Source organism: Zootoca vivipara, chromosome 7 (genome assembly GCF_965207765.1).
Source record: "Zootoca vivipara chromosome 7, rZooViv2.hap1.1, whole genome shotgun sequence".
NCBI lineage: Eukaryota > Metazoa > Chordata > Lepidosauria > Squamata > Lacertidae > Zootoca > Zootoca vivipara.
Window position 1 is genome coordinate 10,039,874 of NC_142590.1, and position 26,734 is coordinate 10,066,607.

General features: G+C 44.9%; 1 protein-coding gene across 2 annotated transcripts in view; it reads left to right on the forward strand.

Annotated features, from left to right (window-relative positions):
* The window catches only part of HMCN1 (hemicentin 1), a 275,559-nt gene that overhangs the window by 125,039 nt on the left and 123,786 nt on the right, over positions 1–26,734 (forward strand). For both annotated transcript variants that reach the window (XM_060276655.2, XM_060276656.2), the window contains exons 30-38: positions 2,629–2,783; positions 11,729–12,007; positions 13,857–14,138; positions 15,393–15,501; positions 18,035–18,204; positions 19,114–19,268; positions 20,794–20,917; positions 22,149–22,250; positions 24,581–24,757. In XM_060276655.2, the coding sequence (XP_060132638.2) occupies positions 2,629–2,783; positions 11,729–12,007; positions 13,857–14,138; positions 15,393–15,501; positions 18,035–18,204; positions 19,114–19,268; positions 20,794–20,917; positions 22,149–22,250; positions 24,581–24,757 (1,553 nt within the window). The remainder of the gene's footprint in view (positions 1–2,628; positions 2,784–11,728; positions 12,008–13,856; positions 14,139–15,392; positions 15,502–18,034; positions 18,205–19,113; positions 19,269–20,793; positions 20,918–22,148; positions 22,251–24,580; positions 24,758–26,734) is intronic.

The following is a 26,734-nucleotide window of genomic DNA, read 5'->3' on the forward strand; positions in this document are numbered from 1 at the left end:
AGAGCAACGGGAGCTCACTCTGTCATGGGGATTCGAACTGCCGACCTTCCGATCGGCAAGCCCAAGAGACTCAGTGGTTTAGACCACAGTGACACCCAAATGGATGTACACAGCTACAGTTGGGCTGCACATCAGTCCTCTTTTTTCCCTTTCTTTGCTGGAACTCATTGAAACTCAGTTCTGACACCTCTCAGGTGGGCACTGTTGCCATTCCAACAGAACAAAGGGAGGCATTTGTGATGAGTTCCAGCACCTCCCCCCCCGAAATAAACAGCACCGGTTCTTTTTAATACAGCTGTTTTGTGCAAGAGCAGTTCTGTGCAAAAGAGCTCCCATAAAATAAACGAAGAAACAAAAAATGTGAACGTGGCTGGGGAAAGTCAAAGTGGTGACAGATTGCAGCACATGAAAAGCAAAACAAAGATACAACCTACACACAATGGGCTTCTGTGTGTTCACAGTCGTGTAACATGCAGTTTTATACTGGAATTTCATCTTTTATGGGATTGCTTGGGGAAATCGAAATTTAGCGGGGGGAGGGGGGGTGCAGGTTGCCACTTGGATGAAAGGGATCCTCCACCCCGGAAAAAGTAGAGACATAATGACCTTTAAATTCATATAAACTGTGGTGTAAAGCTGCTCATCTGCCCAGTTCAGTAACTTGTAGCAAAAGGTTATTAATCACAAAGTCAAGGGAAGCTCCTCTTCTACCTGTCATCTACTGATTTGGCAGACACACTTATATATGCTAAAGCATTATTTTGAGCCATTCAGCTTTAGTGAATGAACACCACGAAGGCTTTTAGGAATGTAAAAACCTGCTGAAATAAGGTATTAGACCAGGCATCCCCAAACTTCGGCCCTCCAGATGTTTTGGACTACAATTCCCATCTTCCCCGACCACTGGTCCTGTTAGCTAGGGATCATGGGAGTTGGAGGGCCGCAGTTTGGGGATGCCTGTATTAGACCATACCTTTTTGTGACGTTAGTAGTCCCAGGGTGAAACAAGGCTTTGTGTGAACCGATACAGCAGACTCCCATGGCTTTAAGATCAATCTGCAGATGTCATTTTCATATCTCTTCAAAAAGCACCCACATGAACAGCGGTGTATTGGAAACCTGTGAATGGAAGCCTTAATGAAATGAAATGAAATGAAATGTGAGTGACCCTAGGGGACATTTCAAGTGGATCAAGCCTATTATTTCATTTTTTCGGCAGAATATAGGAGGAGGTGAAATGTTTTTACAGATGCGCAGAGTTACATTCCAGCACAGTATACTGCAGAGTTGAGATTTTGAGCCTCTGAACTATGCATCTTCCAGGAAAAGCCCATTAAGGGGATTGAACTTGGCAGTACAAATGTTAGTTGGACAACAAAAAAGGAGTATATAAATATTCTTGGACAAATAGCATTAGCATTTAGTAATGCAGGCCAGTGGCCAAAGTGGATACTGTATTCTAATGGCAACTGTAACTTGGAAATCTGTACAGTGTAGAATGTTGCCGGTAGCTGTTACCTTATGCTTTATCTTTGGGTCTTTTGGCACCACTTTGGAACCAGGAAATTCAGCTAAAGCATCCATGACAGATGGCCATCTAATCTCTACTTCAACCCCCCCCCCCCCAAGGAAGGAGATCCCGAGTTAAGAAGCTTAATAATTGAATAAATGCTGGCAGACTGTGGCTTCAAATTGTTTGGGCACATCTACATGACAAATGTAAACTGTTCTGAGCTGGGTTTAGATGTTGAACAATGTGACTTTGTTCAATGAAACCCTAAGGGTTGACTTCTTGCTGATCCCTAGCTTCCTGCTTCGAACTGCAGCTTCCACAGTTCCTTGGTTTGCTGGCGCTGTGACAGTTCAGTAGATTTTCACATTGATTTGAATTTTGTAATGCAGACGCACCATTTATGTGCAGCAGTTTGAACTAGTAGGGTTATGGCTGGACATGCACGAGGAACTCAGATCTGTGCAGATTTCAGTAGGAACTGTGACTGGATCCATATCTCCCGGACTAAAATACAGACATTGAACTTGGATACTCACTAGCTTTCATATTTCCTAAAATGTTCTGGTTCAGTGCTCTTCACTGAAAACATATCAAACTGCATTTAATAATGTGTATTTGGAATGAAAATGCATAACCTCCCCACAAACTAGGTGCAACCAAAGGGGAATTAGTGCTCAATAAAAAGGTCATCTGGAAGTGACATTGTAGCATATCTTAATACGTTTATCATTTAAATTTTGATATTATGCCAATAAAGGCTGAATGAATGAATGAATGATGGTGTTGCTCAGCAATTTCCTCTTGCTCTTGCATCTCCCCTGAATTTAGAAGGTGGGGGGACCTTTCAGAACAGCATTGGTGGTGGTGGTGGAGGGATGAAGGGGGAGGGGGAACTGCTAAATATTTCCATGATCCCCATTTCATTGGTGGGAGACCCATTTTGCCATCAGTTTGGGGACACCAGTTGGATACAACCGATTGGTTACAATAGCCCAGTGTTGATGAGATGAAGGAGTGGTGTATTAAACATAGTGGAATCCTAGGCATGTTTATGCAGAATTAAGTTCCAGATTATTCATTGTGGCCTGTGTTTTTTTGTTTTTGTTTTCCTGCAGGCCCCTCTTCTTAGGGGATCCTAATATTGAGGTTTTGGATGAAGGCCAGATCCTGCACATTAAGAGTGCTCAGAGAATAGACAAAGGGCGCTATCAGTGCAGTGCAGCCAATTCTGCTGGCAAACAGTTTAAGGAACTCAAACTCACAATCCACGGTAAGTGATCTTAGCAAATCTTTTCTGTTTGTTTTGGTAAGGAAAACAGTGGAAGATCTTGCTAATCCTGGTTAACACACACACACACACACACACACACACACACACACACACACTTCTTTCAGTGCAAATGCATTTTAGTTTATATCATTTATTCCCAGGCACATAGCACCTGCCACAGAGACAATTAACAAAATTAAAGTTTTCTTATTCAGTGCTCCCAAGATTCAAAAAAACCTGCCCCCTCTCCAGCTTTTGAACCAGTAGAAACCCATTATTCTTTGCTGGGCATTTGCTCTGCGATGCTTCATAGGAAGTCATTCATAAATGAAATAAGCAAACAACATATGTAAAAAAAAAAGTTGTTAAAAGTGCCTGAAGACTGCCAGATTGATAAGGTGATTCTTTTTGCTGAACCAGTTTATCTCGGAAGGAGTTAATGGGGGATCTTTGTCAGGAAAGCTTGACCTCACTTCTTAGTTAATTTCAGCCTAAGTAGAGAATTTGCAGACATTCTCCAGGGCATCGATTGCGAGCAGAACTGAAGGAAGGAAGGAAGGAAGGCTAGCAGAAAAACGTAGCAGAGATTTATGTGGGGGTTGTAATTATTGTCTAGCCCTGACAGAAGCCAGGCAGAACAACTTGAATCTCATGTAATAATTGAGACAGGGAACTTGTGATAGACTGCCAGAATGCTTAAGAGGAGGTCATTAGCGATCTTGCACATCAAGGACTGCATTGGAGTGGAGAGAGAACAAAAACAGACAGGAGACCGAAAAGGGGGTGGGGAGAGTGAATAATCTGCGTGGGGGCAGTCTGTGTAATGCAAACTGACCACATGTTCTGGGCCTTCAAAATAAAACAGGGCAGAGGATGTAGGTTTGGCTGGGGCAGTGTATCCAATTACCTTTCCTAGACTCTTTGACCCCCAACTGCAGACAGTCGTCCAGAGGGTGGGTGTGAGACCTAGACAAAAAATGATAACAATATTTAATCAGCTATTTACTAGTCTGCCTTCTAAGAGGATAGTAAGTGAAAAAGAGAGAGGCAATCTGAAATCACCTCTTCCACTGGATTTGTTTCATTTCTGTTTAAGTTGAAGGGAAGTTTTTAGACTAACAAAACCTTCCTCTCCTTTGCTTTGGCTCTGTATAGTTGTTCCCACGTCTTCTGGGCGCATGTAAAATGTCTGCCTACATGGTTCAATCTGAGGGTATGTTTTTGATGCAGTAATCCAGCTCCCAAGGGACGGAGCACAAAAGGATAAACATTGACAGAGTCTTTTTTAAATGGTCTCAAACCAACATAGCAGTAATGACAAAACCAGCTAACAGATAACATGCTAAGGGAGAATCAGAGTCCTCTAAGCTTATACCTAATACTTTTAACTCTATCTTATGCCATGAGTTACAGTGAACAGGTTTTTTAAAACATATTTTAAAAAGGTTGTGGTCCTAATGCTGTTTTTTTTTAAACATACTTTTTATTAATTTTACAGAATACAAAAAAACAAAAAAAACGGTACATACATAAACACCTTTTCCACCTCCTTCCTACCCACCCACATGGGTCCTCCCCTGCCACAGAAGTATCCCATGTATGTGAACAGTCAGAGATGGTCCATTTTATGCTTGGATTTCTGTCCTCCTCCCCCTCCCCTGACCCCCTGCCACCAGGGAGCTCCAGCAAACCAGGGCAGTACGCAGGAGGCCATCCATCCAACCATCTATTGTCATACCAAAAAAAAGAGAAAAATAGAAATAGGAAAAAAGAAAAAAAAAGAAAGGGCAAAAAAAGAAAAAAAAACAATACAAAACAGAAAATTTTTTCTTACATTCATGATTGTAAAACCATATTTTGTGGGCTTCCCCTCCCCCCCTTCCCCGGTTTTCATCCCTTTTTTATCATCTGCAACAGTTTCTTACTTTATAAAAATACACCTTTGTATCTTATACAACTTATAAATCAATTGTTAACATTTTCATCTAATATTCAAATCACTGAAAAATCAAACTCCCATTTTATCTTCCCGTGCCTAATTTTTTCTCCCTCTATAAGCCTCCATATTTTCACATTTTCCAAAATCCATTCACTTTTAAAACTATAACTATTCTCAATTTAACCTTACATCCCCGATTACCGGCTCCACCCCCCCAATCCAGCAAATTCCATAATCAGCAGACCAGTTATAAACCTGTTAATCCATCCATATAATCACAACATCACTTTCCCTTCACCCCACCCCCTGTTTACAGTCTTTTGCCATCCAGGCCACCATACAGGACCCCTGAATTTCTTCTCTTCTCTGCATATTTTTTCCTTCTTCCCTGTGGGCGTTCTGGAGTTCCAATAATACCAATCGTGCCCCCCTCAAAAGCAGGGCACTCCATCCAACTTTTTGTAGAGTAAAGTCATCATTTTTTTCGTGGTGTGCTTCATTTTGTGTTGAATCATCACAGTCCTCATCTTCATCTTTTCCTTCCAAATCACAGTCATCATCATTGTCATTCTCACATTCATCTTTTTCAGTGTCAAAAGCTTCATCTCCTAAGGAATCATATTCTGCCATCACCATCTGAAATTTTTGCTGTAACTCTTGCCGTCGTGTCTCCTCTTGACATAGCTCTATTCTTGTTTCCCACATTAAGGTCAAAACAGACCGCTGGAACTCAGGGGAACACTTTTTTGTTGACATAATTCAATCCTGCCAAGGTCAAAACTTGTCACGTGGGGTGGAATATGATCACAGTTTATTTTCTCGACTCCATTTTAACAAGCTGGCTGCATTCTTCAAGTCTTATTAACAATAAAGTTCGAACTCACATTTCACAAACATTTAAACCAAAAAAGAAATTCCAGAAAGTCCAGAAATACAAAGTGAAATAAAAATTGACTCATAAATCCTAATCAACTCACTGGGTTGTCTGGGCTGCCGGCTCCCGAGGAAAAGAAAGATTTTTCTCAGTCTTTACCTCTTGCTGCAGGGCAGTCATAAACCACAGTCTCTCTCCCCTTCTCACCCTGCATCAAAGGGGAGATTCTCTTTGATGCCTTTGAGGGATCCTTTTGAATTGCAAATCTTCTGTTTATGGCTTCGGGTTTCTATTTACTGTCTCTTTTGTTGCCGTGGGGGGGGGGTGGCTTCCTCTTTTCTCCCCTCTCTCCCAGATCCAAATTGTTTTATAATCCAAATCGTGAGGTTACTTACAGTCTTTTCCAATCGTTTTATTTTCGGAAGAATCCAGCGCTCTCCGCCTTCGGCTTGAAGCTTCTCCCTGCTAGAATAACGTTGCCGCTCAAAATGGCCCCCGCGACTTCTACCCTCCTCGCTCCGGAGCTCTTATTAGAGCTAACCGAAGAGTTGGGGAGTCCGGATTGGGGCTGTGCCGAGCAAATTGCCCCCGGGATGCCCTTCCCGAGGTTCTAAGGGGCGCAGCGTCGCTCTCGCTGCCCTCCCCACTCCTAGCAGGGACGGGCCGTCTCGGAGACGAGACGAAACCCCGCCGATCGGCGCTGGCGCTGAACCCGGAAGCCTGTGGTCCTAATGCTGTTGTTCAGTCTATGGGCAGTCAAGACTTGGTATTCATGTTGTAGCCCAGGCATAGGCAAACTCGGCCCTCCAGATGTTTTGGGACTACAACTCCCATCACCACCCCTAGCTAACAGGACCAGTGGTCAGGGATGATGGGAGTTGTAGTCCCCAAACATCTGGAGGGCCGAGTTTGCCTATGCCTGTTGTAGCCTATAGACTCGTTGTTGGCATCCGTCTGTCTCGGGGGCAAATGGAGGAATGAGCCATTGGTGGTGAAGTCAAACTGTTGGAAGCACCTGCTGTGGCTATAGAGGTTGATACAGGAGAGACATGTTTTGTTGCAGCTGGGGCAGATGCCTGTAGACTCAATCCTGGCCAAAATGTGAGAGCACTTGCTGTAGAAAAGGAGTATATCTACCTCTTTGAAATTTTAAAACATTTACTCTCTGTATTGTTCAATGTTTAAGGCTGAACAGTAGATTTAAATCTCCCTTCCCTACTGTGCTCTCATCTTAATATACTCCTTGAATTGTCATTTTTGCTTGCAGAGTTTGCACAAGCTCTGGTTTTAATCTGGCACTTTAGTACTGTATGCTCCCTGTAAAAGAAATACTGTAGTCATTAGCAGTGCTTGTCTCATTCATGTGTGTGTGTGTCTCTTTGCCAAAATTACATGAGAAATTTCTTAAATATCCATCATAATAAGAACCTATAATAATGTTAGCAGTGATTTGTTTGTTTTTCTTTTGTGATGGTCCTCACCGTTAGCTCTTTTTTCTTTTCTTTGCTGCCCATGTCAGCCATCTTGTTGTTTAGAAAAGCCCCAATATTGATCAGCCAGCCAGCACAGATTATCATGGGCCAGCCATTATTTTTCTGTACAACTCCCTCTAAGGTTGACGGGAACACCCTCAAGTTCCGTTGCTCCCAGGGAGACTTTTGCTTGTAATTCAAAGTACCAGCTAGGTGACCTATACTGGAGGTTTGTTTGTTTGTTTGAAGAGGGGGGAATGGTTAAGAGGACAGCCACTGTGCTATCACCTCACAAGCACTCTTATTTCGTCTTTCTTTATTTCATTTCCCCATGCAAATTGTAAAGATTTTCCTCTTTTAAATGCAACAGGACAGCTGGAGTTCCTTCCCCTTGCAGAACTGGGATGGGATATCCATATCTAATTATCAGAGCTGGTCCAGCCACTAGGTTGGGTGAGGCTGCTGCCCATACTTGCCAAGTTGCTGTCAGAGAAATAAGGGACCGGGCCGGAAATAGCAGACCGGAAGTAGCGCTGCCGCCATTTTGGAACTGGGCGGAGCATGCTCAGAAGTTACTTTTGATGCAGCTTTGCCCAGTTCCAAAATGGCCACCGCGCCAGAATAAACCGGGGAAAAACAAAAAAATCCGTTTTTTCAGCTAGGAACAGCTGGGAAAACGGGAATTTCCCGGGGAAAACGGGAGACTTGGCAGCTATGCTGCTGCCTCAGGTGGCAAAAGCCCCCCCCCAGCACTCCTGCAGGCGCCCCACTTGCATCACCACCTCCACCATGAGTGCCAATTTCGAGCAAGATCATGTCCATTTGGGGTGGGATGTTGTCCCAGATGGATGCAATTTCGCCTGAAACTGGTGATGCCCAGCAGAGCAGGTGGCAGGGCACTTTCTGGTTCACCTCAAGTGGTGAAACCGGACGTCCTGCCCCTGTTCATTATGCACACTTTCTGCTAACATGCATTTGGGTGCATGATTTGGTTAGAGAAATCGTGTCCTCCATCATGGAGAGCACGTGTTGTGGTGAGATCACCTAAACTGCCTCCCTGTTGTGGGGCGGGACCATTTGGATAGCCACAACACGCCATTGGTTGCCCCTCGGTTGCTGAGGCAGAAATTTGGCCTGTTGGGTCGTCTATTGGCTACTGAGGGGCTATTTAAGCTGCTGCACGTTGCCGGGAGCTTTCTCTTTCGTGCGACGTGTATTGGATCACCCACCCTCCCACCCCTATATTTAGGGCTGTTCTCTGGCCTTGCTATGCCTGTCTAGCGGTCGTCTGTTTCGGAGCCCGGTAGGAATTTTGCCATTTGGCTGATTGGCTGGTGCCATTTGGTTTTTGCCTACCGTGTAGCAAATCGTCACAACTTTGTAAGGTTGGCAGTTAGGCATTGGTTCAATGTTTTGGGGCGGGGACGTTGTTGGCTGTGCCTGCCCCTCCATTGCTGCTGCTAGGGAATTCCGTTAAAGGAATCCAGGGACTCGCCTTGCTTTTGTCCGCTCCCCTTTCAGGGGTTAGGGCCGCAGCAGAGTCCCTGGGAACATATGGGGTGAACTGGAGCCTGCACTCAACTCCGTGCTCCCTCCGTATGTTTCCCCTGGTGGAGTCCAGTTGTCAGTCCTGCCCTGCCATGGTGCAGGGTCAGGTAGTCGGGAACCAATGCCTAAGCAACAACTCACATGCTGTAATTCAATAAAGTTGTGGCCAAATTATTGCCAGAAACCCTTAAACTAAAATCCTGTGTCTATTGTGTATTTATTTTGGGGGTGGTTTTGCGGGTCTTCACATGCAACTGCATTGCAAAATTTTGAGAAGTGTGAATTTGAAGGCTAGTTACGAGTGCATACTGTGTTTCTCGGAAAAGTAAGACACTGTCTTATATTTATTTTTCCTAGAAAAACACACACACAATGGCTTATTTTCAGGAGATGTCTTATTTTTATTAAGTATGGTACAGTTTAACCTACAAGGTTAAACTGCCTATCACTATGGCTTATTTTCGGGGTATGGCTTATATTCCTTGAATGCTTAAAAATCCTGCTATGGCTTATTTTAGGAGAAACAGGGTATCAAGCTGTTTCTATTAGAGGTTACCGCCCACACACTTCTGCTGCGCTTCCTCATGTGTGGTGGCACCTCGGTAAAACCACTTCATACTGTTTGTAGCAGAGTTTTCCCGGAGACAGAGGTCAAGAACAGGAGTCATACTCAAATTCACAGTCAAGAGCTTCTTTATTTCTTCACTGGTTGCACAAGCATTTCTGTTACTATAATATACAAGCTATTTACATTCCTTCTTCATCTCTCCAGCACGGTATAATCTCAGTCCAGTAATTAACAATCCCGACACAGCAAAACTCACAGTACCAGCAGTACACATTGTCTTACTTCCAAACTTGTTATCAGCGTGCGTGCTGACAGTGTGTGTGTGTGTGTGTGTGTGTGTGTGTGCTTTCCTCGTGTGGAAATTGGATCCTGCAACTTCCTCCCTTTATTTGCACCTCCAGCTGACATCAATCACACCTACACACTAAAGAAAATTCTTTAAAGAAAACCCTCTTTAAAGCTTCCAGGAACTTTTATCTGCTTCTTAAAGAATGTTTTCCTAACAGGTTCACATTAAAATGCAAACTGAGCCAAATTCCTTCCCCATCCCTGGATCTGGCGTAGTGCAGGGCTCCTCTTTGTGTAGAAACTAAATCAATCCTGTCTGTCTGTGCTGATAATAGGCTCAAAGAGACCCTGGGATCTCCTTAGGTACGGATAAAGGTAAAGGTAAAGGGGCCCCTAACCATCAGGTCCAGTCGTGTCCGACTCTGGGGTTGCGGCGCTCATCTCGCTCTATAGGCCGAGGGAGCCGGCGTTTGTCCGCAGATAGCTTCCAGGTCATGTGGCCAGCATGACAAAGCTGCTTCTGGCGAACCAGAGCAACACCACGGAAACGCCGTTTAACTTCCCGCTGGAGCGGTCCCTATTTATCTACTTGCACTTTGATGTGCTTTCGAACTGCTAGGTGGGCAGGAGCTGGGACCGAGCAACGGGAGCTCACCCCGTTGCAGGGATTCGAACCGCCGACCTTCTGATCAGCAAGCCCTAGACTCTGTGGTTTAACCCACAGCGCCACCTGGGTCCCTTAGGTACGGATAGTAGCATCAAAATGATGGACAGGTCAGATGAGCCCATTTTGTAACAGGTGGGGAAATGTTTGCCTGAAGAGGTCTTAGACAGGAGGTCACCCGTCATTCATGCAACACCCCTGCCCCAGCAGTGTTTGTTTTATTCGGCCTTTCCCATCTTTAAAGTGCCATTTTGAATGATATCTTGGAACCTGGGGTGTTGGCAGGTTGCAACCAACCGACTTGTTTGGCAGCACGGGGCTTACATTGGCAGGCAAACATTACCTCCCCCAGAAGTCAAGCTACTCATTGAGGGTTTGGCTTGTGTGCGCAGTGGATGTCGCTTGCAGTGTCTCGCAGGAGCATCTGCGAATGATTAGTTTACATACATTGTTTTTGGCTAGGAATCCACATAAGCTGTTGCCTCCGGAGGACAGGGGAATTATTCTGGGTTTCAAGGAATGCTGAAACCAGCGCAGTGTTGAAGTGTTACTTGTGGTTCTCAAAATATGAGTCGGGTCTCCTGAGGGAAGGCACAAAGGGTGTTTAGGGTGAAACTTAAGGCTCTTCGTAGCCAATCTGAGCCCCATATTATTTTGCTTTTTTGGTGTGCTGAGCTGGCTGACAATGGCTGGCTGAGTGTCAGTGAAGCAATCCGTTCATTTTATTATTGATTTACATAGATGTTTTCCCCTTCAACTCTGGAACTCCCCTCTGTTTGAATTAGGCTGCAGGATCCACATGGTTCAGCAAACTCCCTTTTTACTCTTCTTTTACCCAGGGTGAAATGAAATGGAATAGTCCTTATGCTCAGGAAGGCATATGTTGTGTTTGGGCAGATGGCTTCACCAGCATAATGTGCAATAATCCCTGTCCTGAATGTGCATGTAGTCTCTTTAAAATAGATGGGATATGTGCTCTCTTTTTGTTTTTCTCTCACACACCCAAACATGGATCCAAGCGTTATGCAGTTCAGAGAAATGTTCAACGTGGGTTTGAAAGCAAATTCAAAGTTATTATACAGGTTGCTATCTAAACATCAGAGGCACCCCGATTTATTGACTACTAGATGCTTTGAGTACTTTGCAATAGTGGATTATATTTTGTAATAGTTAACAGTTTATATATTTTGAAGCATATGCCATGCTTTAGTCTAAACTCTGTTTCAACACTTAATGCAATGAGCAAATAAGAGTGTTCACAAACACTGCACATCTGAGTTTATATTTTGAAGATGGTTCCAAATAGCATAGATTTTTTCCTGTCTCTTGCTAGTTTCTCCCATTAGGAGACCATTTGACCAATGAAAACTATTGTGGCAAATCTGTTCCCAGATGCTACTGTTACAGATGGTGGGTAGAGGAAACTGCACCATGTTTTTTGTTTTGTTTTTGCTGTTGTGGGGTGGGGTGGGGGAAAACAATTTGTCCACTGAAAGCCCTTTACAAACCAAGTAATAATTAAGCTCTGGCTTCCTCTTCTTTGGATCTTGATTTTTACTGTTTTTCTCCTCCATTTCCCTCCCTGAAAACAGTCCTACCTGCAATCAAAGGCGGAAACATTACCACTGAAGTGTCAACATTGCTGAACAGTGTGCTAAAGCTGGAATGTGAGACAAGGGGAATCCCAGCTCCTACCATAACGTGGTATAAAGATGGACACCCTATTGCGTCTAGCCCAGAAGCTCTTTACCTGGACAGGGGGCAATTCCTTCAGATTCCTCATGCTCAAGTTTCTGATTCTGCAAAGTACAGCTGCCAGGCAACCAACGTAGCTGGGACTGCTGAAAAAATATTCCTAGTGGATGTCTACGGTAGGAAGCAGACGAGAAAGAACACACTTTTTTGTTCAGCATGCAGTCAGAAAACTGGAATTTGATCTATTCAGCTGATCTGGGCAGGACACGGGTGGCGCTGTGGTCTAAACCACAGAGCCTAGGGCTTGCCGATCAGAAGGTTGGCGGTTTGAATCCCTGCGATGGGGTGAGGTCCCGTTGCTCGGTCCCAGCTCCTGCCAACCTAGCAGTTTGAAAGCATGCCAAAAAGTGCAAGTAGATAAATAGGTATCGCTCTGGCGGGAAGGTAAACGGCGTTTCCATGCACTGCTCTGGTTTGCCAGAAGCGGCTTAGTCATGCTGGCCACATGGCCTGGAAGCTATACGCCGGCTCCCTCAGCCAATAATGCGAGATGAGCGCGCAACCCCAGAGTCGGTCACGACTGGACCTAATGGTCAGGGGTCCCTTTACCTTTACCTTTAGGCAAACCCATAGAGCAGGAGTGGCCAATTCTCAAAAGACTGTAATCTCCTTTCAGCTAGATTCAGCTAAACTTGTTGAGCTTTTTTTAGGGAGGAGGAAATTTAAAGGCAATGGGTAAAGTCATTCACAAAAAGATTGCTATGGATGAAAACAGCAGCACAGAGAAAGCTCCATCTTCCCTTCCAGAGATCAAACAACAATGGGGGACGGGGCAGGAGTCAGTTTTAGCAACGCTAAGGAAAGGGAGCCAGAGATCGAAAGCGATCTATCAAAACCTAGCAGGATCTACCAGTAGATCGCGATCGACCTGTTGGACATCCCTGCCAACAGTGGCTGCTAGTCATCATGATGGCATAATAATAATAATAATAATAATAATAATAATAATAATAATAATAATTTATCATTTATACCCCGCCCATCTGGCTGGGTTTCCCCAGCCACTCTGGGCGGCTTCCAACAAAATATTAAAAACACAATAAAACATCAAACATTTAATGCTTTCCTAAACAGGGCTGCCTTCAGGTGTCTTCTACAAGTCAGATAGTTGTTTATTTCCTTGATATCTGATGGGAGGGCGTTCCACAGGGCGGGCGCCACTACCGAGAAGGCCCTCTACCTGGATCCCTGTAACCTCACTTCTCGCAGGGAGGGAACCGCCAGAAGGCCCTCGGAGCTGGACCTCGGTGTCTGGGGCTGGATGATGGGGGGTGGAGGCACTCCTTCAGGTATACAGGTATATATTACCTCTGGTATCACAGAAGCAATAGGTATCAGTTCCTGGGGAACACAAGTGGTACTGTCCAGAGGTTCTGTTTATAGGGTTCTCAAACCTGTCTGGTTGACCACCATGAGAATAGGATGGTGATTGAGCAGATAGGCCCCTGGTCCGACCAAGTGGGGCTCTTATTGAGTTCTTATGTTTTAATTTGGCGCAACCCAGTTCTTACACTTTATGGGTCCACCACAATGTTGAGACTGCCCATCAACAATCACTACCCCCAGGCATTATTCAGAGAAAAGTCACAAGTCGAGAAGCAGCTCAGAGTGATTCAGCTGTTGAGCTTTCTCCCTGGAAATTACTTATTTTGCTTGTCATGAGGAAATCCCGCAACATATGACAGCTTTGAATTTTAAAAAGATGGCTTTCCTTACAAAAAGCCAGTTTAACCAATGGGTGTCCTCACTTACTTTGTGGCATTGACCAGCCTGAAAATACTGTCCTGGTTGAAATGCCTCTTATTAACCATGGTTTTGCCAGACAATATAATTCCTTGGAGGCTGAGTTACCTGGGATGGAACCACACCAATTGATTTGATAGTGGCTTGGGTTTTTGAGTGGTCACAGAAGATAATGGCTTGGGTTTTTGAGTGGTCTCCTCTTTCCTCTCCATTTCCTTCCAGTTCCTCCAGTTATTGAGGGCGACTCTGAAGCAATCCAGAATAAGCAGGTGGTTTCTGGCAGTTCCCTGGTACTGGAGTGCAATGCTGCTGGCAACCCACCTCCCCTGCTCACCTGGCTGAAGGATGGGGTTCCTGTGAAAGCGAGCGACAACCTGCACATTGTGTCTGGTGGAAGGAAGCTGGAAATCATGACTGCTGGAGAGGCTGATGATGGCCAGTATGTCTGTGTGGCTACCAGCATAGCAGGAGAGAAGGAAATCAAATACGATGTGGAAATCCTAGGTGTGTAAAAACAGAGTTTAAGCTTTTTTTTAACCTGCCACTGTCAACTAGGTATTTCCACAAGTTTCACTTACGTCAACCTTCCCCAACCTGTTGTTTTCCAGATGTTGGTGTCCAGCTCCCACCAACCTCAGCCAGTCAGGGATAATGGGAGTTTAGACCCAAAACATCTGGATGGCACCAAGATAGGACTGTTTAATTCTTTATGTGATTTATTATTATTATTACTATTATTTATTACTTATACCCCGCCCATCTGGCCGGGCCTCCCCAGCCACTCAGGCGGCTCCCAATGGAATATTAAAAACATGATAAAACATCAAATGTTAAAAACTTCCCTAAACATGGCTGCCTTCAGATGTCTTCTAAAAGTCAGATAGTTGTTTATTTCCTTGACATATGATGGGAGGGCTTTTCAGAGGGTAGGCACCACTACCAAGAGGGCCCTCTGCCTGGTTCCCTGTAACCTCACTTCGTGCAGTGAGGGAACTGCCAGAAGGCCCTCGGAGCTGGACCTCAGTGTCTGGGCTGAATGATGGGGGTGGAGACACTCCTTCAGGTATACTGGGCCGAGGCTGTTTAGGGCAGGCACCCCCAAACTTTGGCCCTCCAGATGTTTTGGACTACAATTCCCATCTTCCCCAACCACTGGTCCTGTTAGCTAGGGATCATGGGAATTGTAGGCCAAAACATCTGGAGGGCTGCAGTTTGGTTTAGGGCTATAAAGTTCAGCACCAACACTCTGAATTGTGCTTGGAAATGTACTGGGAACCAAATGTAGATCTTTCAGGACTGGTGTTATATAGCCTCTCTATTAAATTTATAATGGACTATTCCTCTCCGTTTGTGTGACATACAGATTTTGTTATTGATGGGGAACAATAGACAGGGCTGGGAGATTTAGCAACTCCTCATTAACGTGTTTCTTTAAACCAAACCAATTTATCAATGGTTTCGTTGTCTAAAGTTCAGTGGCATGTTTCATTACATCACAATGCACCACTTGCAGGGTTTGGGGTTGGTGGTGGACTGATGCTGCTTGGAAATTTGTGCTAGTTTTTTATGCTTCTGTGCTAGCAGTTCGACTTGTAAATAAATTGCTGCAGAAAGTATAAGCTCTAAACCATCTCTTGTCCAATGAAATTTTGCATCGTTCAAGAAAGGACAGACCATGAAATAGTATTTTAAATCATTTGCTTTTTTAAAATTCTGACAGTACTTTTATTTGCGACTTTGGGTTTGCTGTCTTTCCAGTGCCACCAAGTGTGGAAGGGGAAAATGAATCTACAGATTATATCGTGATTCTCCACAGCTCCCTGGAGCTGGACTGCCCGGTAACAGGAACGCCTCCACCAACAATCACGTAAGAAGCTATTGCTCAATGCAAAATGAGAGACAAAGGAACAGAAAAAGAAATCCACAACTTTTGTCAGATTTTGGTTGGAAGAGCAAAGAAAAGGAAGTAGGTTAGCAAAGGTTTAAAAAGTTCTAGAATAGGAAGTAGTAGAATAGGAAGTAGTACCGGTAGTAGTGCCTTTCCTATGGTATAGTTGTCATCTTCCTTTGGTGGAACTATAATTTTCTGATGCAGTATTACGCATTTTGTGCACAACTGGGCTGGCTAAGATAAATCCATCCATAATTTCAGGAGTCAAGTCACAGATCTGCCTTAGACTCCTAAAACCTCAGATTATACAGGATGCCATGTTTTATGTAGTTGCTCTGTTGTTTCTTGTGCCTGCTAGGACATTTTTCTAGCTTTTGTGAAGATGGAGAATATCTTGAGCACCTCTGCTTTTTAAAAAGGTTGATCTTTCTTTCCTGGTTCCCACCCCCCACCCCATCATTTTTTCCATGGCCTAGAAAGCAAACAGCTGAAAGAGATATTAGAGTTAACATGCAGAAAGAAAACAAAACCTTATATGCTAAGCCAAAGTACAGTGGTACCTCCTCGCAAGACGAAATTAATTCGTTCCACGAGTCATTTCGTATTGTGAAAATTCCGTCTTGCGAAGCACGGTTTCCCATAGGAATGCATTGAAATTTAATTAATGTGTTCCTATGGGGGAAAAAATAGCGCCAAAAAAAGGCGCCAACTCACCTGCCACGGCTGGAAGTTTTAAAAGCTCTGGGGAGGAGGAAGCAGGAGGAGGGCCAGGGAGAGGCTCCCTCCCTCCTTCCCCAGCAGCCGGACCCTCGCGCCCAACCAGACAGACAGCCCGTTCATGCGCAGGCAGGCCGGTTGTCTGGTTGGCCTCTCCCGTTTGCGCGCATGCAGCTCTCCCGTGCACCCAGGCAAGAAGGGGATCCACTCCCTCGGGGTTCTGCACGGTGGCTTAAGGTGAGAGTGAGAGGGGATCTGGCTGCTGCTCGGCTGCCGGTGGCCGTTTCGGTGTGGCGCTGCCAGTCGCCATGTCCCTGCGGAAGCCGGGCGATGGCGGTGGCGGATGCGCGAGGCAGGCGGGCTTCCCGCAGGAGGCTCGGTCTGACTTTCTCCTCTTCGCGGCGCCCCTGCCCTGCTTCGTCTTGTGAAGTTTTCTATGGCGTGGCCATAGAAAACTTCATCTTCTGAGTCTGCGATTTTTTCGTGCCGTGAGGCATTCGTCTAGCGAGGTACCACTGTATAGTTTTGTCTATAACCATGAAGTAGAGGTCAGTGGAGTCCTTGGTCAGGTGCCAATTACTTATGGAATGTTTCAGGGACCATTGGGAAAGGCTCTTTGGGCACGGATGTCATAGAATCATAGAATGGTAGAGTTGGAAGGCACCACAAAGATCAGCTAGTCCAACCCCCTGCATTGCAGGAATCTTTGTGCCCAGTGTAGGACTCGAACCCACAACCCTGCAATTAAGAGTTTTATGTTCTACCGATGTGGTTCACATTGAACCTTTAGAGTACAATGAGCATCATTCATTCCCAAGATTCCAGTGTCCATTCACTGTTTTCTTCCCTTCCATTGTTTACCTTCCTACAAGAATCCACTTTCCTTCTTTTTCTCTGTTCCTGGTTTCCCGTGAATGCAATGGTTTCCCATGCTTTACCTTGCTGATACAACTTGTGTTAGCATGAGGAAGAGAAGCTAATATATGTGCACATCAAGATCAAACCTGTACTATGGATAGCCCTTACCTTCCAAGTCCCGGACTGCAGAATCCGGGACTGGCAGCTGTGTGACACCGGAAGTTGTGTCGACGTAACTTCCGGTGTCGCTTTGCCCTTCTATGGGCACCAAAAATGACCACCGCCGGCTTCAAAAGTAGCTTCTACGCATGACCGGAAGTGCGTCGACGCAACTTCTGGTGTCGCCCCGCCCATCTATGGGCACCAAAATGGCTGCCGCCGACACTTCCAGTCATGCGTAGATGCGACTTTTGAAGCCGGTGGCGGCCATTTTTTGTGCCCATAGAAGGGCAAATCAGAAAGGGGAAAAATGGCCACCGGCAGGAGAAAATAACGAAGAAAAACAGGAGACGAAGTGATATGGGGGACCACTGGGAAAAGGTAAGTAAAAACGGGGGTTTCCCGGGGAAAACGGGAGACTTGGCAGCTATGTGGATGGCCATATATATATATTTAGAAATGGAGAGCATTCTCTCTAGTTCAGGGTATTTGAAGTCAGTGTCCAAGATGGAAGCTGGAGAACTTGGAAAATCTGGAACCCAGAGCTTGGAGTTCACTGGGCAAGTCAGAGAGCAGACTCCTTCCACTTCTACAGGCTGGACAAATGCAGAATTGAGAGACCTGAACAAACGTAATCCATAGTAGTTCGCTGGGCAAAGTGTCAGACTCTGAATGAAGCTCGGCCTCCGTAGCCTGTGTTAGTTTGTGAATACTTTCGCAGGTATTTTATGATCCCCTAGCTTATACAAACGAGACCTGCTTTTTAATCCACTAGGTGGTTGAAAAATGGCCAGCCTATTGAAGGGGGAGTCGGATATAAGATCTTACTAAATGGACGCAAGCTTCTCATCTCGCGGACTGAAGTCTCGGATACTGGCCATTACCAGTGCGTAGCAACAAACAAGGCAGGCGAAAACAAAAAGGAATTTGATGTGACTGTGCATGGTGCGTTGTTTCTCCAGGGAAGAAAATTGGGGTGGGGGAGGGAATGTCTCTGAATATATTTCCTTATCAAACAGCCTTAAATGTGTTGCGGTTTCACTCAATGTATAGCACCAGAATTTCAGGATTCTAAATTGCCTTATGCTGCTCACAAAAGAAGCACAGGGGAAGGCATTCACTTTTGTAGCAGTCTTTGTTTACCTGTCTTGCTCTAGATCAGGCATGTTCAACAGGTAGATCGTGATCTACCGGTAGATCATTGGATGTCTGCAGTAGATCACTGGTAGATCATTGGCTCCCCCAAAGAAGCTGAACAACTGTGGCTCCCCTAAGAAAAGCTCAACATTTTACCTCCTCCCTGAAAAAACTCAACAACTTTGACCTGACAACCCCCCCCCCCCAAAATCGGTCTTCCTCCTTCCTAAAAAAAGTTCAACAACTTTGACCTGAACCACAAAAAGGGGGGTAGATCACTGCCAGTTTTTAACTCTGTGAGTAGATCACAGTCTCTTGGGAGTTGGCCACCCCTGCTCTAGATCTTATGGAATGGGATGGTGAGAATCAACACATTGCTGCCTTTTTAGCAGGGGAATTAAATAACCAGTTGCCGTTTTCAGTGGTAGCTGCATGTTTTAACACAGGCATCCCCAAACTGTGGCTCTTCAGATGTTTTGGCCTACAACTCCTATGATCCCTAGCTAACAGGACAGTGGTCGCGGAAGATGGGAATTGTAGTCCAAAACATCTGGAGGGCCGAAGTTTGGGGAGGCCTGTTTTAACATATGATAATGATCCACCTGTATTGTAAGAATTTGAAAGAGATCCTTTCCTACTGTCTTGATAACTGTATGCAGGTTTATAGCAGCTGGATTGTGTTGCTCCTGCATAACATTCTTTGTTGATTTTTTGTAGTTCCTCCAACAATAAAATCGACTGGGCTCCCTGAGAGATCTGTAGTGATACACAAACCAGTAACCTTGCAGTGCATTGCCAATGGCATACCCATCCCTTCAATCACTTGGTTGAAAGACAGTCGGCCTGTAAATACAGCGAGAGCAAATATCCGGGTACGTATCAATAATTGATTGATTTCAATAATCCACAGCATTAAATGATTGCCACGCCAGATTCCAGGAGAACAGAGGCACCCAACGAGCAAGGCGTTTGGACATAATTTTGTTGGTGCAGGAGCATATAAGCTTTTGAGTTGCATGGAAGTCTTCAGCAGAATGCTGTGGGGGTGGAGAATATTGTTCTGATATTGTGCTGGCTTTATCAGCCCAAGTGTTTTAGACCCTTCAGATTCACAGTTTCCCATTTGCCGTCCCACCTCCTGGCCTTTCCAGAAGCTTAAAAATGGAACATCATTAACAGTAGCGGCCCACGTGGTAGAGCAGATCCATGGAGCCACTGGCCCATCACCAGGGTCACTGCTGCATGCCTTGGCAGAGACAGGGCAAGGCAACAGGAGGTTCACGGGACTTCACAGGCACACTAACAGGAATGGCAGGTTGGCCAGCAGTGTTTCTGTGCAGCCCTGGACTTTCCACGGTAGCCAGGAACACCATTGACCAGAGAGTGACTCAAGATAACGTCCCTACCAGAGAAGAATGGCAGATGAAGTTGATGGGCTATGCTGAAATGGCTAAAATGACCAGAAGAGTCAGAAATCAGGAAGACCAAAATTTTAACAAGGAATGGGGGAAATTTATAACCTACCTTAAAGACCATTGTAAACAGTTGAAATCATTAGTAGGGTTGGAATAACATTTGTAGTTTAATGGTGAATTTTGGGCACAATGGAGAGGTAAAATATTTGGATTACTGTATCATAAAAAAAATGTGGGAGGAAAGGATTAACAATAGGACCCACAAACATAGCTGCCAAGTTTTCCCTTTTCTCGCGAGGAAGCCTATTCAGCATAAGGGAAAATCCCTTAAAAAAGGGATAACTTGGCAGCTATGCCCACAAAGGCAAGGATGGAAGTCCAGGAGATTCCTTGGAATCTTGTTTTTATGATTTATGTTTGATATATCTCTGTAAATTTTTAATTTGAAAAACCTAAACAAATAAATTTTGTAATTGGCAAGAGAGCGACTATGTTGTGCCACACACACTGCTACTGCTCATTGCTATAATTTAAACGTATGACCTGCTTCCCAGTGTACCATAGTTCTGTTTAATATGCCAATAGCTTAAAACCCCCAGGCTTTTTTTTCTAGGTCAATTGAAATGAAGGGAGGGGAAGCAGAGCTCTACAGTGGATAATAAGAAGAAAGAATCCCAAAGTGGAATCTTGTCTTTGGCAATCCTCATAATGGGCCAAGATTAGAAAACAAGCATGCAAATAACAATGCCCTGGTCATTCACCTAAAAGCAAACATGCAAATGAATTGCATTTATTCTTTATGCATGATTTATTCCAGCTGCTGAACTGGAATTTTAGCAGTAGGATTTTGGATTTTTAAAGCCAAAAATCCAGAAGTAAGCACCCTGAATATAATTGCCATTTGGAAGGAGAGCTGATAATGCGCATATCCTATTGGAAATCTCTCTGGATGCTTGTTTTTTCTTTTTCCGTTCTGGAGCAGCTGGAGTCTTCCGGACGCATTCTGCAGATCGCCAAGGCTTTGATGGAGGATGCTGGCAGATACACCTGTGTGGCAACAAATGCAGCTGGCGAAGCCCAACAACATGTCCGACTGCATGTGTATGGTAATGGTTTTCCCGACGTGGAACGTAGACTATTGACTATGCTAGGTCCACACATGCATGCTCCACATACATTCTCCTGCTCAGCTCTTGTTCTTTCGCAAACGTTTTAGGCGTTTGTGATAGCACTTAGCAGCTCCTGTCATTTTTACGACACACCCTTTCCTCCTTGTCGTCTTTGCAAGCCTCCGTTTTTTTCAGAGGAGTCTCCAGTATTGTGGAGGGAATGATTGATTGCATGTGAGCCTGGTGATTTGGGGCCAGCTTTGATGAGAAGATTTCTGCACACAGCATTGCGGCAAGGGAGTTAACCCGTCTCCAGGGGTGACTTCCACACATACCCTCAAATGGGATGTCGGGGACTGGTAGGGTGTTGATGCGCTGGGGAAGGCGGGCTGGGGACTGACTCAGGAGAGGGGCCTGTGATTTTGTGGGGAACTGTAACATCCAGGAGGCAAGAGTCGGAGGCAGCAGAAGCTTCAGAGCTGGAGGGTGGAGCACAGAATGGGTTGAAAGGAGGCAGGTCAGGCAAGTGAAGTGAAGGGACAGCTGCTTCCCCACTTTCTCCTGCATCACTGTCTCCCAGAACCAGGAGGGGACTGAAAAGGGATGAGCAGAGGATGTTTCCATTGAGGCATAGTCTCCGGTTGCAAGTGCACAGCCCATTGGGGGAAGGTACATAAACTGGTGGTCTCCATAGAGCATGGACCTGATGCTAGATTGGTGTGCGTAGCTATTAAGAGTTGTAGAAGCTACCATAAGTGGTATCTTTAACAATAAAGAGTTAGCTATCTGCCGTGTGCATTCCCTTGACGTGGGATGTGCTTAGGGATGGCGGAAGGCAATTATAAATACCACACATCCTTTCCATTCTCACATCAACTACATTCCTTGCCCCGTGCTCCCTCTGTTCGTGTGGTGTGAGGTAGCACAACACCTGGAACATCCCAGAGAAGAAGGGGGAAACCACTTAGGTCTCTCCATGTTCTGGTTTAAGAAATATGTGTGCCTCTTCTACATGAGGTCCGGAGGGTGGCAGCACGAGAATGGGCCTTCTCTGTAGTGCCTCCCCATTTGTGGAATGCTCTCCCCATGGAGTTTGCCTGGCGCCTTCATTATATATGTGTTGATACTGTCACAGAAACTAGTTAACTTGATAAGCACAGAAGAAAGCCTTCATATATGTGAGTTTGAACAACCAAGATGCTAATCTTTTCTTCCTTTTCTTTCCCAGAACCACCCAGTTTGAAGGATGCAGGAAAGATGATAAACGAGACTGTGGTTTTGAACAATCCAATACAGCTGGAGTGCGAAGCATCTGGAAATCCTTTGCCAGGTAGATACACACTCAGAAGTTATTAAAAAATAAATAAATTGGGTGAGCGGGAGGAGAGTTGCTGCATTTCAGGATTCACCTTACCCTAAAGTAGCTCCATGAAACATAATGGGATTTCTCTTTCAATAAATGTGTTGTGTAGCCCATGTGCTACAAACCCATCTGTGTTGTCTTGGGTGGGATTCAACTAAGTTCTTGCAGGCACAAAACAAGGTCCATTTGTGCAACAAATTGCCCTTCCCCGCATCCTCTAAATCTGCTCTGCAGGATTGGGGAAACCCCAGAATAGTTTAAGGGCAGGTGGAAGAGGGGGGAAACCCCCTTGCACGAGTGGCCCTTGTATCCTGCATTCATACCCCTCTTAGCTCAATGTTGGATCCCATCAACTGTTTGTTGCGGTAACATTTCTGGAACTGGTTTGGCTGAGTTGCGAGGAATGTGCAGAATGTTCACGAACACTCCATGTGCTTGGAAAGCAAAGGGTTTGCCATTCAACGTTCCTCAGGAAAAGGGCAGAAGTCATTTTGCGAGGCAGCCGGAGGGCTGGGAAGGGTGCAGATATTGTGTGCTGCATAGACTGGGGTGTTTCCGCCATGCATGGATAGATGGTGCAGTCGGCTTCCCCTCAGACCATCCTTGTTGCTATGAATTGGGGATGGCTCTTGCTCATTATCCGGAGCAATTTTTTTAAAGTCACTGGCTACTTCTCTGCGACAAAAAGAGCCTTCGGGGTGGATTTGCTGACTAACCACATGACATGTACAAGGCTGCTTCTGGCATTGCGAAATCGGATGCAGAGACTCCAGGAGTGAGGCTGAAGAAAGAAATTGGCTGCTTTTGAAGCAGCTCCCTTGATTGCCTTGGCAGAGGCGACATTCTAAACTTTTGGACTGGACTGAATTTGCCTTGGGGCTGGCTCTGCTTTTGCTGGCTCCCGCTTCCTTTATCATTCCTTCTCACCCCGTAAATGTAGAAACAGATTTTCAGGATGAGCTTGTTTACATATGTATGCGTGTCGCTGGATCACTCAACACTTGGCCATTTGTGAACTGGCCTTGGGCCCATCCAGACTGATGCTTTCTTGCGGGTACGTGCATTTGAAGTGGGTTTATACTGGATTGTCCACATGGCACCCTGTTTGTTGTGGGAGATTGCATCCACATTTTAATTCCACCCATTCCATTGTCCGAGCTCCTATTGTTTTTAAGTCCCCCACCCCCACTTCTCTTTGAGCCAAACTTAGTTGTGCTTTGATGCCATGCCACCATATTTTCATGTGTACATTTTTATGTTTAGTATTTATAAAATTCTGGGTGCTTTATAAAAAATCCTAAGTAGTGTGGGCTGTTGTAGGGATGTTATTCCAAAGCATATTGTTACGGGGGTGGGGGATAAGTAAGTGACCAGTGAGAAGAACAATAACAGGCCTGCTTGAATATGCAACCTGATGGGCAGTTATTGGGCAGTATCCCTCTAACACATCCTTTTAGCGCAAGGGTTACCGCTGGGGTGCAAAAGCACTTTCTCCCCTTTTTTTTGCTCTGCACCCTCTCCAAATCTGTTCCAGAGGGTTGGAAGGAGCCCCTATAATAGATTTAGGGGGCATGGGGGGGGAGTTCCATTGCACAGGTAGAAATCCTAGTGTTGATGCATGACTTAGTGTTGCTTTGGATGTAGCCCTGTGTCCCAATTAGGGCTGGTTCAACACTGTGATATATACCACCAGCTAAACATCCTGATATGCCAATATATTACGATGTCTGAAATAAGGAACGAGCTATGTAGAGGCACTGGGTGACTTCACGATTTTTCCAGCATTGCGATTTTTGCCGGCGCCTGCTCTTGTAATTCTCAAGAGCTGAGTCAGCAGAGTTAATAGGAGCTGCAGGAATCTAGAGAAGCGTTGGCTGCCTTCACCAGTTTTCCAACGTTGGTTTTTTTTTACATAGCATGCACTCACACACACACATCATGATTTGCAATATATTGCCAGGTCAAAAATTATTAAACCGATATCACAATGTGGACTTCAAACCGGTTGATATATCGCACAGCCCTAGTCCTAACGCTGAGCTTGTTTCCATTTCAAAAACGGGAAGGAATTCCTTAATTCTTTCCCTACACGCCCACCGCCTTTATTTTTCAGCATTTGCCATCCGAGATGGACGCACACAAAGCATCTGTTTTACATTTATGCATGAGTGGCATTTGAACATAACAGGTAGTTGCCTTTCCTCGCCCCTTCCAAGGAGCTTTTGCGTTTAGATAAACGCAGACCAGCGAGTTCTAGACCCCTCTCAACAGCCGCTTTTACTTAATTCCCTCTGCAGTCATCACGTGGTACAAAGATAACCACCCTCTCACCAACACCGCCAGCGTCAGTTTCTTGAACAGAGGGCAGGTTTTACAGATTGATGGCGCCCACATCTCCGACACTGGCATTTATAAATGCGTTGTGGCGAATGCAGCAGGAATAGCCGAGCTGTTCTACAGCCTCCAGGTTCACGGTAAATATTTCTTCTCATAAAAAAAGAGGACTGCTCGAGGGGCGGGAAACACCTCTCCACATTTCATCTGCTCTTTTCATGTTTTATTTTGTGCACTTAATAGCTTCCAGGTACTCGTTAAAATCGTTTCCCAGGAGAAAACTCGGGGAATATTTAGTCCAGAGCTCGGTTTTGTAGCACTGACAAAACTTTAAAAAGGGAGAACACTCCGTTCTGAAGTGTTTCCTCGACAAAACTGTGCAGTGTAGTCGTGCCTGGAAGATAGATCTCAATGTTGCCATTTCAGTGTTTATTTCAATGTTGCTAGTCTTTCAGTCAAGTAGCTGTCAACCTTTTCAGACCCATGAGACACCTTTATCAACTTCCAACAACAATGTTTTTTTAAAAAAAATTATTTCCATTGTTTTCTTATAGTCTGGCCAAATCAGATGCAACTATAGAACACAGGTTTTCACTTGGGTGCAAAAAATTAACACAGATTTAAATGCATAAGCCAAGGAGTTCTTCCCTTCTTCCTTTGTGAGCAAAGAGAGAAAATTTAAATTTATGTTCTCTTTGGTTTTCTTGCCACAATCTTTGTGTGTCTGGGGAATACAAACACTGGTTTGTCTTGGTAATTGTTCAGCCCCTCTCCCCTTGTTATCAAGCCTCTTTCTTTACAGAAAAAGGTAATACAGACAAACCTTGGAAGTTGAACGGAATCCATTCCAGAAGTGCATTTGACTTCCAAAGCGTTCGACTTCCAAGGCGCAGCTTCCGATTGGCTGCAGGAGCATCCTCCAGCCAATCGGAAGCTGCGCCGGACATTTGGCTTCCGAAAATTGTTCAAAAACCTGGAACAATCACTTCCGGGTTTTGATTGTTCAGGAGCCAAAATGTTCAAGTTTACAGGCATTTGGCTTCTGAGGTTCTACTGTAATTTGCAGCACTTGTTACTTTATCATGCAAAAATATTGCAAAATCATGAAAAAACATTTATGATGAGGATGTTTATTACTACTACTATTACTACTACTACTAAACATGTCTGTCCTGTCCTCCTAATGCCCATGAATCAGGCTGGCATAGAACACTTTTAATATCAGAAAATCATATTAATATCAGAAAATCAAAGCTTGGATTAAAATTCAATAGCAGTGCAGCAGCAGAGAGCCCAGAGAATATATGCCTATTAACATCATCAGACACTCAGCAAGGCAAAAGACCACCAGAGCAAAAAATGTGTTCACCTGTCGGCAAAAGTCAGGAATAAAGGTTTTTAAAAATACAGTCGTACCTTGGGTCACAGGCACTTCAGGTTGTGTCTTTTCGGGTTGCGCACTGTGCAAACCCAGAAGTACCCGAAGGGTGCAGAAACGCCAAATTGTGAGCCGCGCGTGTGCAGACGGGTTGCGAACGTGCATCCTGCATGGATCACGATTGCAACCCGACTGTCCACTTTACAAAAAACCCCAGCTGATTAGCTGTCAGTCAAATGAGCAATGCTTGTACAGTGGTACATTGCTTCAGGTTACAAATGCTTCAGGTTACAAACTCTGCTAACCTAGAAATAGTACCTCAGGTTAAGAACTTTGCTTCAGGATGAGAACAGAAATCGTGCTCTGGCGGCACGGCTACAGCAGGAGGCCCCATTAGCTAAAGTGGTGCTTCAGGTTAAGAACAGTTTCAGGTTAAGAACAGACCTCCGGAACGAATTAAGTTCTTAACCAGAGGTACCACTGTACAGTAATAATGACAACAATAATGTATTACATATACTCCGCCCATTCAACTGGGTTGCCCCCGCCACTCTGGGCAGCTTCCAATCTATATATATAAAAATGTAAAAAACTTGAAATTGTCGGCCGCTATGTTCTCCGTAACCATTTGACCGATCGTCCTGAAATTTTGACACAACGATCCAGGCCACTCCCCGGGGGTTGCTGGGGACATGAAAACCTCGCTACTTCTGCAGGATTGGTACTATATCATCATCAT